We start from the raw sequence: 13,297 nt of genomic DNA, 5'->3' as shown, positions 1-13,297 counted from the left end.
TCGTTGTTTGAAAAGCTGATGCATTATCTTTATAGTGACCCTTAACATTAAAAAGAAAAGACTGAGTAATGGATTTCATTCAGAATTTGAGTATATCTCATATGTACATAGATAACTTAATACTAATAGCTAATCATATTTCTATTAATATTAGCTATAATATCTTAAGTGCTCTACATGGATCATCTAGTTTAACCCTCACCACAACTCCATTAGATGTAGGTATTGTTATCTCCATTATGTTTAGTCATGTGATTATTTGATTAAAATCTGCCTCCCACACTGGATGGTAAGCTCCATGCAGTCAGCAGCCATTTCTGATTTTGCTCACTCTTGTCCCCTCTGTGCACAGAGCCGGCCATACAATAGCACTTAAATGCTGAATGAATGAAATGAATTCTTAATAGCTCATACTCATTACCTTGTGATGATGATGTCTGCCTCCATCAAAGTAGTGATGCTTTCTCTGGAGTATTAAAATACATGTCATATGACCTGTGTAAAATCTAAGTATTTGAACTCATCAGTCTTTGGTGGCCACATCTTGACATCGTGCTGATTGAACTCCTTAGAAATAGAGCACAATAATAGATTTCATTACATTTAGCATTTTTTTTATTGTTTTCAGCTTGACTAATCATGATTTCAATTGCTGTCATACTGTGTTCTATTTGTACAGAAATTAAAGTTCTTGGCTACTTATTTCACTTTGCAAGAAATGTAATTCTTTCATGAAACCCTTGCAGCTTTAAGAAAGTAAAAATAGCAGGTGCCTCATTTCCCTTCTTAGTCTACCATCCTTATGAATATTGTTTTCATTTGGCTTCTTTTATAAGGGAGAAGACGTCAACCGGACACTAGAAGGTGGAAGGAAGCCTCTTCATTATGCAGCAGATTGTGGGCAGCTTGAAATCCTGGAATTTCTGCTGCTGAAAGGAGCAGATATTAATGTATGTAAAGAACATTGTCATTCTAGAAAAAATTCTTGTTGTATGCTTTTGGGTAATTGTTTTCTGTAGATTTATAAAATAGTTACTGGTGGAAACCTCATATGAAGTAAGAATATAGTCTGAAATTATACCAAATTTCTGTAACTTAGAAATACATAGTTGTGATTTTTTTTTTAAATAAGCAGAACAAATTGATTTTTTTTTTAAACTGATAAAACTGGGGGGTAGATGTTTCCTTTTCAAGTTCTAAAGCAATGTGAGAGTTAGCACTATCTGTAGGTGGCAAATAGCTATCACCCAATGGAGCATAGGACTCTGCAGTCATATGAGAAATCTAAACTGGATTTTTGGACAAAAGTCAGACAGCAGTCATCTCTTAACTCTTCCCTTTTGTAGCTACTGCATTTCAGAGTTTTAGAAAAATGTTTAAGTAACCATGACAGCAAGTGAGATGAACTTTTCACATCTCAGGGGTTACCATGTCCCGTGGCCCAACGGTGGCACTCCTTTACCTCTTCATTGGCTATGTTCCCCCCCTCTCGAGATTCCCTTCCTGCACCTCATTGGCACATCTACAGTAATGTGGAGTTGAGGCTCAGAGAGGTTAAGTAATTAGTCATGCAGTAAGTGGCAGAGCCCAGATTTGAGGTGGGGTCAGAGCCCTGCGCCATCTGTTTCACTAGGCTGACTCCCAAGGAGAAACCGCTTGTGGGCTTGGGCCTCTAGCAGCTCCTAAGAGGCTAAAAATGGGTAAACATTGATTTTGAAATATTTATGAGCATTCCCTAATTAGATCTAGAAAGAAGGAATAAATGAAAAATGGATGAGGTGATGTATATCTCTATTATTTCATAGGCTCCAGATAAACATCATATTACACCTCTTCTGTCTGCCGTCTATGAAGGTCATGTTTCCTGTGTGAAATTGCTTCTGTCAAAGGTGAGGTCAATTGCTGATTTTTATTGCTTTTTCCATTACTGTGTAACTGTTTAAGCTAAGTATTTGGTTGTTAATTTACTTAAATTTTGTGTGGCATCAGGGACAGAACAATTAGAGGTAATATCCAAAATTGAGGTCTAGAGCAATGTTGCTCAGAACAGCTGGTCCACAAGCTGTTTGTTACCAGTTCATGGTGGGTAAAGAGGTTGGGCTAGAAAATAAGTCAACAGTCTCCTTCATCAAGAATATCTTGTGGGCTTCCCTGGTGGTGCAGTGGTTGAGAGTCCGTCTGCCGATGCAGGGGACACGGGTTCGTGCTCCGGTTCGGGAAGGTCCCACATGCCGCGGAGCAGCTGGGCCCGTGAGCCATGGCCGCTGAGCCTGCGCATCCGGAGCCTGTGCTCTGCAATGGGAGAGGCCACAGCAGTGAGAGGCCCGCGTACAGCAAAAAAAAAAAAAAAAAAAAAAAAAGAATATCTTGCTATTTTAAAAAAGTTAGCCAAACTAGGCATTGTAGTTAATAATTAGTAATATAGAAAATGTTGTCCCATGCTAGTAACAGTTTGCAGACTGGTACCATGTTCACATACCGTGCTTTGAGTAACGCTGGTTTGAAATTTGTATAAACTTCATTTTCTGTAGTACGTACTGAGCAAGATTATTAGAGGAAGGGCTTTCCAAGTCATCTGGTTTCTTGATGTGATTGAGATCATGGTAAATTTGGAGTTTTCCAGTGTTTTACCTTTGCTATTACAAGCTGTTAGATGAAGTTCAGTGTCCAGCCTCAGAAATTAACCAGTCAGTTGCAACCATTCTAGGTGTATGAGATGGGACCTGCAAATCTTGGAAGATAAGAAATCTTCATAAAATAAGGCACCAGTATCAATCCCAAGGTTATCATTTCATGGCCATACTCTGGAAAGTGCTGTTCATAACATTTCATTTGGAATTTTAAAATAAGCCCTGCTAAAAGAAGCAAGAAAGAATTAGAAATTAAATGAGTAAATGTATATGAAGCGTTTTGCCACAGTATCTGACACATAATAAGTACTCAATAAATAGTAGCTTTTATTACCTCTAAAACTAAAGAGGATTTTATGCTTCATAGATTGAACGTCAGTAAGATTTGGAGAACATTGAGGAAGTAGCACATTTGTCTCAACACTTTATTGACAACTTTTCAAAGATACTGTCTGAAAGCAGTTAATTCAGGTCCTCTAAAACTAGGGGGTTTACCCATACCTTCATGTTAAACACAACTACTGGATTCCTTTAAATGTGTGGTGGTGGTGGTTTTTGAAAGTTTGGGGCGGGGGAGGGGTTGGGAGGTTTTGGCATATGGCAACAAGAGTTTTTCCATATTATACACCGTACTGATATGAAAAGCCAAAATAAAGGGGGATATTATTCTTTGCCACTGTAATGGATCCGAATCTGTGGTAGGATGTACTCACAAAGATTTCCAGCCACTGTCTTTCTCCTTACTGTCTATTCGTCCACAACACCCATGAAAAGATTAAAAAGTACCTTTGAAAACTACTGGATAATTTCATCCCTGGGGGAATATTTTTGCATATTATGTTAAAAACTGGTTGTCGCAGGCTACAGATATTAATTTACATTTCATGAAAGATTTTTATAATTTCAGTATTTTATTGGTTAGGACTCTGTATTGCAAGTAACTAAACCCAGCTTAGACAGGCTTAAGCATTACAGAGATCGTGTTGACTCACATAGGTCTACGGTCGAGGCACAGCTTGTCCATGGGCATAAGCCAAGTGACCAGCATCTGACTGCTTTTTGGATATTTCTCAGCTCTCTTCCTCAGTGTTGATTTAATTCCCCTGGCCTCAATCTATCTGCTAAGTGTAGAGCAAAAGAAACAGTTAATACTGTATTATTGATATATTTGAAAGTTGCTAATAGGGTAGATCTTTAAAGTTCTCATCAAAGGAAAAAATTTTTTAAACTATGTGAGGTGATATTAATTAAACTTATTGTGGTAATCATTTCACAGTATATAAACATATCAAATCATTATGTTGTATACCTTAAACTAATAGTATTATATGTCAGCTATATCTCAATTACAAATTAATAAATTCATAAGTCAGAATAAAAACAAACAAGAAATGAATGGTTCCTTCCTTCCCCTTCTTTCTCCCTCTTTCCCTGACCTTTTCTATCTAGCCAAGGGTTTTCTTCTCTGAAAATAAAAAACTCCATGGGATCCTTTTTAGCTTAGGGCTCTGGTCATTTACTAAGTGAAATGCCCCTAAGCAAGCTCCTCCCTCCTAGCCAGATCTCAAACTGTAGATCAGAACTGTATTTCTTTCTGATAAGCCTCTCTTTCCTCCTAGGACAAACAGAACCAGATGTAATTATTCTTACGATAGAGAGAGCCAAAACCATTGTTCCATATTTCTTATTCCCAAAACATGATGTTCTAGGTGACCGAGACCTTGTGGCTATAAGATTCCACTGTTAAAGAATCTTCTTCATTAAATAAGTTCCTGAAAAGCTGGCTTGATTTGAATGTACATTAGGCCCCTGATACGTTATCCCAGAAGGGTCTTTATAAATATGTGCTGTGTTGATGAATTACTGGTTATAAGTTGAGTTTCCTGACTTTTAAGTAGTTTTTTAATTTTACTTGTACCCATAACATTCTTTCATTTGTGTCTGATCCTTAATTTTTGTAGCTAAACAAGTGACATTCAGAGATGGCTGTATTGATGGCAGATCATTTGTAACCATGTAGAGCTGTTATTGATTTTAGATGAAAGGTGTTTTGTTTTTTTTTTTACCTTTTTGAAAGCAACATAAAATTTAGTTCTTTTTTCAAAATTAATTACTTCGATTTTATTTTTGCATAAGCTCCTTTAATGTGTACCCTATAGTTCTGTTAACCAAATTTTTGAGGGGGAAAGTGTGCTCTTTAAAAAATCCTTAATTGCTAAAATAAGGCTATTCCAGTGCACTTTTTTTAAAGTGCAGTCAATGTTTGTATTATGAAATCTGGTTTATTCTGTCTTTTATCAAAAGTAGAATCTTTATCAGTTACTATTAATTCATTTTAAAAGTATGTAGTTTAGAAGTTTTCCAGATTCGTTGACATCTCTAATATACAACTGATCCATGAACAACAAAGGTTTGTATTGAACCAGTCCACTTAACACACAGATTTTATTCAGTAGTAAATGCTGCATATACTGCACGATGCATGCTTGGTTGAATCCACAAATGTGGAGGAACTGCAGATATGAAAGGCCGACTGTAAGTTACAAGTGAATTTTCAACTGCGCAGAGGATCAGCGCCCTTAACCGCCCCCCGTGCCCACACTGTTCAAGGGTCGACTACATTATTCCACTGGTATACCATTAGCATAGGAAAAAAGCCAAAATAATAAATTTTAAAACTCAATATAATCTTTGTTTATGTAATCTCCAAATACATAAGTATAATCATCTCCATTTTATGGATGAGGTGACCATCTGTCTTGAGGAGGTTAAATAGCTACCTGAAGTCTAACAGAATATAATGAAATCAAGATTTGCTCCAAGTTATATGACTCAAAAACCCATGTTCTTTCTACTACTTGAGAGTGGCTTTCAGACTTACTGTCAGGGATAGCTATGAGAAATGATTATGTATATTTCTGCAGGTAAAAGATATTTGGCCTGATTTTTAATTGATACATTCATGAATGAAAAAAAATGTAGCGATCAACACTTGTGGGACTTCCACTTGAAGACTGAGGTCTGAGCACATGCCATGGTATCCCCTTTTTGCCCTCTGACGACAGAAAAGATGTTTTTAAAATGAATGAATGAACATCTGTTTTAGACCATAAGACAGCAGGGTTCATTAGACAAGAAATTATAATGAAGCCTTGAGAGACAGAAAGCAGGCGGGATGAAGCTGAAGAAGAAAACATTCCCAAACACAAGCAAGAGAGGACTGTTGCGAAAGGTAGGAGTTGATCCAAGGCAGCTTGAAGCCCAGAAGTGGTCAGTACCCTTGAGGAACAGACGAGTGAAGAGTTGGATGAGCTTTCAGGAAGAAACAAGTGAGACCCAGAGGTGAAGACTGAAGGAGGTATGCAAGAAGTCAGTATGTGAATAAATCTAAACAAATATTGAAATACAAAACAAACATGAACATTTAAAATAAGCTAAACAGGCTCCCCTGGTGGTGCAGTAGTTAAGAATCCGCCTGCCAATGCAAGGGACACGGGTTCGAGCCCTGGTCCGGGAGGATCCCACATGCCACAGAGCAACTAAGCCCGCGTGCCACAACTACTGAGCCTGCGCTCTAAAGCCCGCGAGCCATAACTACTGAAGCCCATGCTCTGCAACAAGAGAAACCACCACAACGAGAAGCCTTTGCACTGCAACAAAGAGTAGCACCCGCTCGCCGCAACTAGAGAAAAGCCCACGTGCAGCAATGAAGACCCAATGCAGCCAATAAATAGATAGATTAATTAATTAATTAATTAAGCTAAAACTATAGAACTGTTAAATAATAACTTAAAAAGAAGCAAGGGAAATGAACAAAACTCCTGGTATTCTCACCAAATCCAGAGTACATGAGAAACATTAGTAAAACTGGTGAAAGGAAACTGATGAAGCAGGTAAAAAATGCAGGCTCGAGAAGCATCCTGGGTAACTGAGTGGTCCCAGGGAGTAAGAAGCCCAAGTGAGAGTATGAAACAGAAGAAGTGGCAGCTGCACAGCAGTCATTAAAAAGGCCAGGCCTAACGGACTGCAGCCTGATGTTATGAAAGCAAAAACAGACCGTGTAAGCACCTGTCATTTTGAATCATAATTAATTCACAGTTGAATAAGGTTCCTCCTTCTTTGCCCTAAAAAAATCTTAACAGGAAATTTTTGGAATAAAAGAGATATTTAAAAGATGTATAAAAATATTACTGAACTCATCTTCCTGATTAGAATCTCAAATACCTGAATAATAGCAGTGTTGCATGAACACATTATTTAGGAGAGTTAATCTTGAAGTGGTACTCTTGAACTATAATATTATAGCCAATGGATGTTCATAAGTCCAAAATTCATTTATTTTTCACAGTTACATATAATTTGACATCATCTAGTTTCTGTGTAGTTAAACAATTCTCTAAGAGAAATAATAGTTTACCTGTAGCATTAATACACTATCATGTTAGACATTTCCTTTAACAGTATAGTATATAGTATTTAATATATACCAAATTTCTATAATATTTATACTTATTAAAATTCTTTATAATCTATGTAATCCCTTTGATAATAAAGGATTTTAAGAAGTCAAGTATCCTTATTTTCTAAGGAAAACTTTCTAAATAATCCACTAAAGGATATTGTGGGGAAAAGGGAAATACTTAACATCTTTAAAAGATAATACAAGTTGACCTTTAAGTTTGCTATCATTTAGAATTTAGACAGGTAAGCTTTCAGTCATTTACTCTAGTGTGGTTTATACTCTGTCCCTTATATACTATATATTGCTATTAAAAATGACCAATCAACCCCCTATTAAAACAAGAATTCTTTTAAACAAATAAATAGAAAAATTACCCCAGTATGAGAGAATCACAAATCTCACAAACTGAAAATTTAATGAAAGTTTTTAAAACATTATAATTACTGTTTTATTCTTAGATTACAGAAACAAACTGACAATATACTTATTATAAACTCATTTGTTGTGATATACGAAGCTATATCTGGGAGAGAAAAGTCCAAAAGAAACTTTGCTTTTTTGTTTTCCATCACTTCTCTGCTTCATACTGTGTCAAAGAATTTACCTCCTTAGGATATCTGCTGTAACCTTACAACGGAAATATGTAACCACTGATGCTTGTGCAACTCTGATGTTAGTGGCGCACAGCTGTTTCAGACCACTCTGTACATTCGTTGTGTGGGACAAATGAGTGAGAAACAAAGATTTACTCAACAACCTTCCTTTTATAAAAAGAAGGTCAAAATGATTAACGTCTTACGTACAATTGCTGTAGAGAATAAAAAGTACTAAAAATCAGTCTGTTGAGAAAATACAGAAAACCACCTTATCTGATAACATTGATGATTTTGCCCAATGTATTTTCTGTGCTGTATTTTAAAAAATCAAGCGGCCAGTTAATAATAAAATTTGAATACCCCTCTCAAATACCAGCATTGTTAAATCCTCAAGAAGTATCTATGGTACAGATTTTGCTGCTTGAATTGAGAATCAAGTGCGTAAGATATAAGGGCTTAGAAGTCAACCCTTTTCAGCCTAAATAAGTAAGTGTGCTGGTAGGTAGAAACATTTTTTAACTCAAATTACTCACTATTCCACTCCCAGTAAAATCTAAACAGTTTCACACATTCTCAAGCACACATTTTATGATTACTTGGAATCCCCAGGGTTCTGTTCCATATAACATGGGCAGGTTTGGTTTCAAAAAAATTTTAGGACAGATGACCTGCAAAGAACTGAGCAATGCCTTTCTGAATTGCCTTAGTTTAAGAAACTGTGTTAGAAAAGGACTAGCAGAATTGATACAGCTAGAAAACTTACCCCCCTAAATAACTGAAGAAATCAGTTGTTATGCTGTTTTGATATATCTCACAAATCTCATCCACAAGTATGCCCATTGTAAGCTCATTGTTTTTTTACCTCTTTAGCTCTTTTAGACTGGAGTGCATCAATATTTTAGATAGTTTCTGTTAGTGACATAAGCTGTGTGTTGTGACATCACACACCCCCAAGTTTGGTTCTGAATTCTCCTTCCTAATAGCTTTGGGGCTTTGAATAAATTCCTTATCAGCTCAGTCTAAGCATCCTCTTCTGCAACATGGGGCCAGTACTCATCACATAGAGTTGATGAGCAGGTAAATTAGCTCATAGTTAAAATAGTACTTATACGTAGGAAATGTCATTTAAGTGCTTTACATATATTAGTTCACTTAATCATCACAGTAATCCTATGAAGTAGGTACGATTTTTATCCCCCATTTTACCATTGGGGAAACTGAGGCCCAGGGCATTAGGAAGCTTTCCCAGGATCACACAGCTCGACAGGAGGAGAGTTAGGATTCAAACCCCATCACTTTGGCTCCAGAGTTTGTGTCTGTAACCACTACATTACACTGCCTCTCAGTGTAGCCAAGTAGTTAGAAGAGATACTGTATGCAAGTCATTGGCGGCAATACTGAGCTCATCATAAATTCTCAGTAAATACTAAGACCAGTTAGGATTCATGCAGATGACTTTGATGTATTTCTCAGAAAAGGGAAGACTTGCTGCAAGGATGAGGGTTCCCTGAAAAGCAAGTTTTATGAAAATGACTGTTTCAAATATAAACAAACTTTTCATCCAAAACTTACAATGTACTACATCATAGGTAATATATTGGCTCACTATCTGAATGTCTTTGGAGAGAAGTAATTTGAAGGCTCATTTATACTTTCTCCCGTCCCTATATTTCCATGATGAATTTCTCTCTGAAACCTTGAAATGATCTTTCTATTTTTGCTAGATATGACTGCAGTGGAGATGTTAAAAATCATATTTTCACAAGGGGTAACATAAGAACAAATCTAAGACCATTATATATGCAACTGAAAATGAACTGTAGTCACTGTCTCCAAATGAGAAGTAAAATGAAGAGAAATGTAGAATACATGTCATTCCCTGTTGCATGGTTTTAGCACGTTGTTTAGAGAGGCAGGGTGGGTGCCAGATGAGGAGCATGGCACTGAAGTTAGAAAAGCAAGATCTAACACCTGGTCCTATGGTTTCATAGCCAGTGAAGCACGGTTAACAGATAATAAAGGACTATGACAAGTGCTGTAAGAGAAGTAGGGTTCAACTTAACAAAAACTCCTACTACAGAGATTTAAACAAGAAAGTGGCTCTTCTTTTTCATGGCTGAATAATAGTCCATTGTATAACTAGTTCTTATTTTTAAGAAAGATTAAGAGAATTTTTGATCTAGGAGTTTCTGCCGAAATCATGTTAGGTTTTACCATTTTATTTGCAGAAAGTAGCACAGAGAGGTTAAGGAACTTGCCTAAAGTTACACAGCTAATTTGTGGTAAAATTGGGTGGCCAGGGTCAGTATGTCCTTGAACCACACCACCTGCTTTTTCTTTTTTTTGAAGTGTAGTTGATGTGTACAATATTATATAAGTTACAGGTGTACAATATAGTGATTCACAATTTTTTAAAATTGAAGTATAGTTGATTTACAATATTGTGTTAGTTTCAGGTGTACAGCAAAGTGATCTGGTTATACATATATATGTGTGTGTGTATCTATATACTTTAAAAAATTCTTTTCCCTTACAAGATATTGAATATAGTTCCCTGTTGTATACATACATCCTTGTTATTTATCTATTTTATATATGGTAGGTGCATCTGTTAATCCCATACTCCCAATTTATCCCTCCTCACCCTTCCCGTTTGGTAACCATAACTTTGTTTTCTATGTCTGTGAGTCTGTTTCTGCTTTGTAAATAAGTTCATTTGTACTGTTTTTTAGATTCCACATAAAAGTGAAACCATAAATTTGTCTTTGACTTCAGTTAGTATGATAATCTCTAGGTGACAACATGGATGGACCTTGAAGGCATTATGCTAAATGAAATAAGTCAGACAGAGAAAAATACCGTATGATCTCACTTATATATGGAATCTACAACAAAAACAAAACAAACTCAGATACAGAGAACAGATTAGATTGATGGTTGCCAGAGGCAGGTGGCTGGGTGGAGGGTGTGTGGGGTCAAAAGGTAGAGACTTAGAATTATCAGGTAAGTCAGTCCTGGGGATGCAACAACAGCACCGTAGCTATCCTTAGTACTGTATTATATATCTGAAAGCTGTGAAGACAGTAAGGCTTAAAAGCTCTCATCATAAGGAAAAAAACTTCGTAACTCTACAGTGATGGATGTTAACTAACCTTATTGTGGTAAATTTTGCAATATATACATATATCAAATCATCATGTTGTACAACTAAAACTAATATAATGGTCTATGTCAATTATATCTAAGCTTAGAAAAAAAACAAGTGGCTCTTAATGAAATGCCTGAAGGTAAGCAGTCCAGGGCTGAGTAGCTGGCTCCACTTGTCCTCAGTACCCCACACTCTCTTCTCCCCTGTCTTCCCCACTCCTTACAGTTGCAAAGATGACTGCTGAACCTCCAGGCATTGTGTCTGTTTTGGGCAGGGAGAAGGGAAAGAGTTAAGGACACTCTCCTCCCTGAGGCTTTATTGGAAAAGGAAAGCTATCCATGAGACGCCAACTTTGTGTCAGATGGCCACCTGTAGCTTTAAGGGAGTCTGGGGATTCAGTGCCTTTTCAGCCTCTATAGGAGAGGAAAGCTCAGAAAAAAGGGGGTTGCGCTAGACTTTGGATGAGCCAAGCTGTAGTATTGGGTTGGCCAAAAAGTTCACTTGGTTAATGAATCCATTCAATAAAGTTCTTGGTGAAAATGAAAAATGTGTCTTTTATTTTTACTTAAAACCGAACGAACTTTTTGACCAACCCAATATACACCTTGAAGTATGATCAGCAACGTGCCAGGGGGCATACAGGAAGAGAGGGAGCCAGCTGTCCTGGAAATTCCAGAAGGGCTTCACGGAAACAACTGAATAAGAGTTAATCAAATACTTAAAGGGAGAACACAAAGAATTGCTTTGTTCCTTTACATTTTAAGAGTCCTTGTGGGACATTTAATATCAGATATATTTATTCAGGCATTCCTTTTGTACTTGATTCTAACCCACTTTCTTTCCAAAAGTGAGTTGAATATACCAAACCATGTTTGCTAAATTTTTATTTCTGAGATAGTGGTTATATTCTAAGGTTGTGAAACAGTATCTAGCAACATATACAGAAATGTCCACCAAGATGTCATGTGTGTATCTAAATGCTAATTTTTTAATTGATAAATTTTGCATTGAAACAAAGTTGCATAGGGTTCTAACAATTGATTAGTATAATTATCATCATCTTTGCCACAAAAGCCTTCTGTCGAGATAATGTCAGATAACCTGAGTACAAGTTTAAGAGTTGCATTCTTAAAATGTTACTAATCCAGTTTTCTGGCCTATTTGTCCAGATTAAGAATTGGTGGTAATTAAAAACACACACACACACACACACAAAAAAACTGGTGGTATAAAGCAGAATTGGGCTATCTGAAGTAAGAAGTATATAAAGATGCACTCTTGTTTCATGCCAGTATATCTTATCTTTCTAGCTACATTGTAAACTAGTCTATTCAAGGGCAGAGATAGTATGATGAATTTTTTTAAACATTCCCCATATTCTACAACTTACTATCAAATAATACTTGATTGTCTAAAACGGTAACTTTTGAAAATGAAGAAATTACTGGTGAGGCTTTAAAGCTTTTTACTCCCTAGAATGACAAATGGCCTGTCTCTCTACTTGGGCCACTTAACTTGGCTGTAGCAACCTTTTCCTCCTCCAGGAAACTATCACAACCTGAATCATGCTGTAACTATAAGCAGGTGAGCCTAGTCCTGATCTAGTCCTTTATTGTATGTGTACAGTCCCTGTCTATATCAATTTTAAAAAACATTTAATTTTTGTAATATCATTTGATAGCCTGTTATTGACACTGTGCAAGGCCTTGTGATTTGAGAGACCGATAAACATGGTTACTGCTGACACCATATTTAGTAAAACGTAAAACAAGTGCACAAAGTGTTGTGATTGCTGTGACAGGAGTTTATATGTACCAGCAGAGATCTAAAGGAAGAAGAGTTCACGTGTGGTCCTGGGAGTCAAGGGCATAGTGTGTTATAAATAAGGATGTCATTACAACTTTAGGTACCACAAATATAACTTCAAAAAGCAGTTGACACTTGAGTTGAATCTTAGCAACTTAGTGTCCAAGAATCTAATAGAGAACTGGAGTACCTTTCCAAGCAGAAGCAGCAATGTGAGAAGGTTGCAGAGGCAAGAAAGAACCAGCTTTCAAAGAACCAGCTTTTAGTTTTACTGATTTTTGCTATTGTTTTCTTCATTTCTATTTCATTTATTTCTGCTCTGATATTTATGATTTCTTTCCTTGTACTGACTGGGTTTTCTTTGTTCTTCTTTCTCTAGTTGCTTTAGGTGTAGCGTTAGATTGTTTGAGATTTTTCTTGTTTCTTGAGGTGAGGTTGTATTGCTATAAACTTCCTTCTTAGAACTGCTTTTGCTACGCCCCAGAGGTTTTGGGTCGTTGTGTTTTTGTTGTCATTTGTTTCTATGTATTTTTTTATTTCTTCTTTGATTTCTTCAGTGATCTCTTGGTTATTTAGTAGCGCACTGTTTAGCATCCATGTATTTGTGTTTTTTACAGTTTTTTTTTCCTGTAATTGCTTTCCAGTCTCATAGCAT

At 36.5% G+C, this 13,297-nt stretch overlaps 1 protein-coding gene across 1 annotated transcript in view; it reads left to right on the top strand.

The window, feature by feature from the left end:
- MTPN (myotrophin) overlaps window positions 1-13,297 on the top strand; it is a 60,343-nt gene that overhangs the window by 37,474 nt on the left and 9,572 nt on the right. The window contains exons 2-3 of the mRNA XM_079711672.1: window positions 837-950; window positions 1,806-1,889. Of these exons, the coding sequence (XP_079567798.1) occupies window positions 837-950; window positions 1,806-1,889 (198 nt within the window). The remainder of the gene's footprint in view (window positions 1-836; window positions 951-1,805; window positions 1,890-13,297) is intronic.

The sequence above is a fragment of the Hyperoodon ampullatus genome (genome assembly GCF_949752795.1).
Source record: "Hyperoodon ampullatus genome assembly, chromosome: 9".
In the NCBI taxonomy this organism is placed as follows: domain Eukaryota; kingdom Metazoa; phylum Chordata; class Mammalia; order Artiodactyla; family Ziphiidae; genus Hyperoodon; species Hyperoodon ampullatus.
The sequence above is the reverse complement of the archived record's forward strand: the minus strand, read 5'-3'. Positions and strand labels throughout refer to the sequence as shown.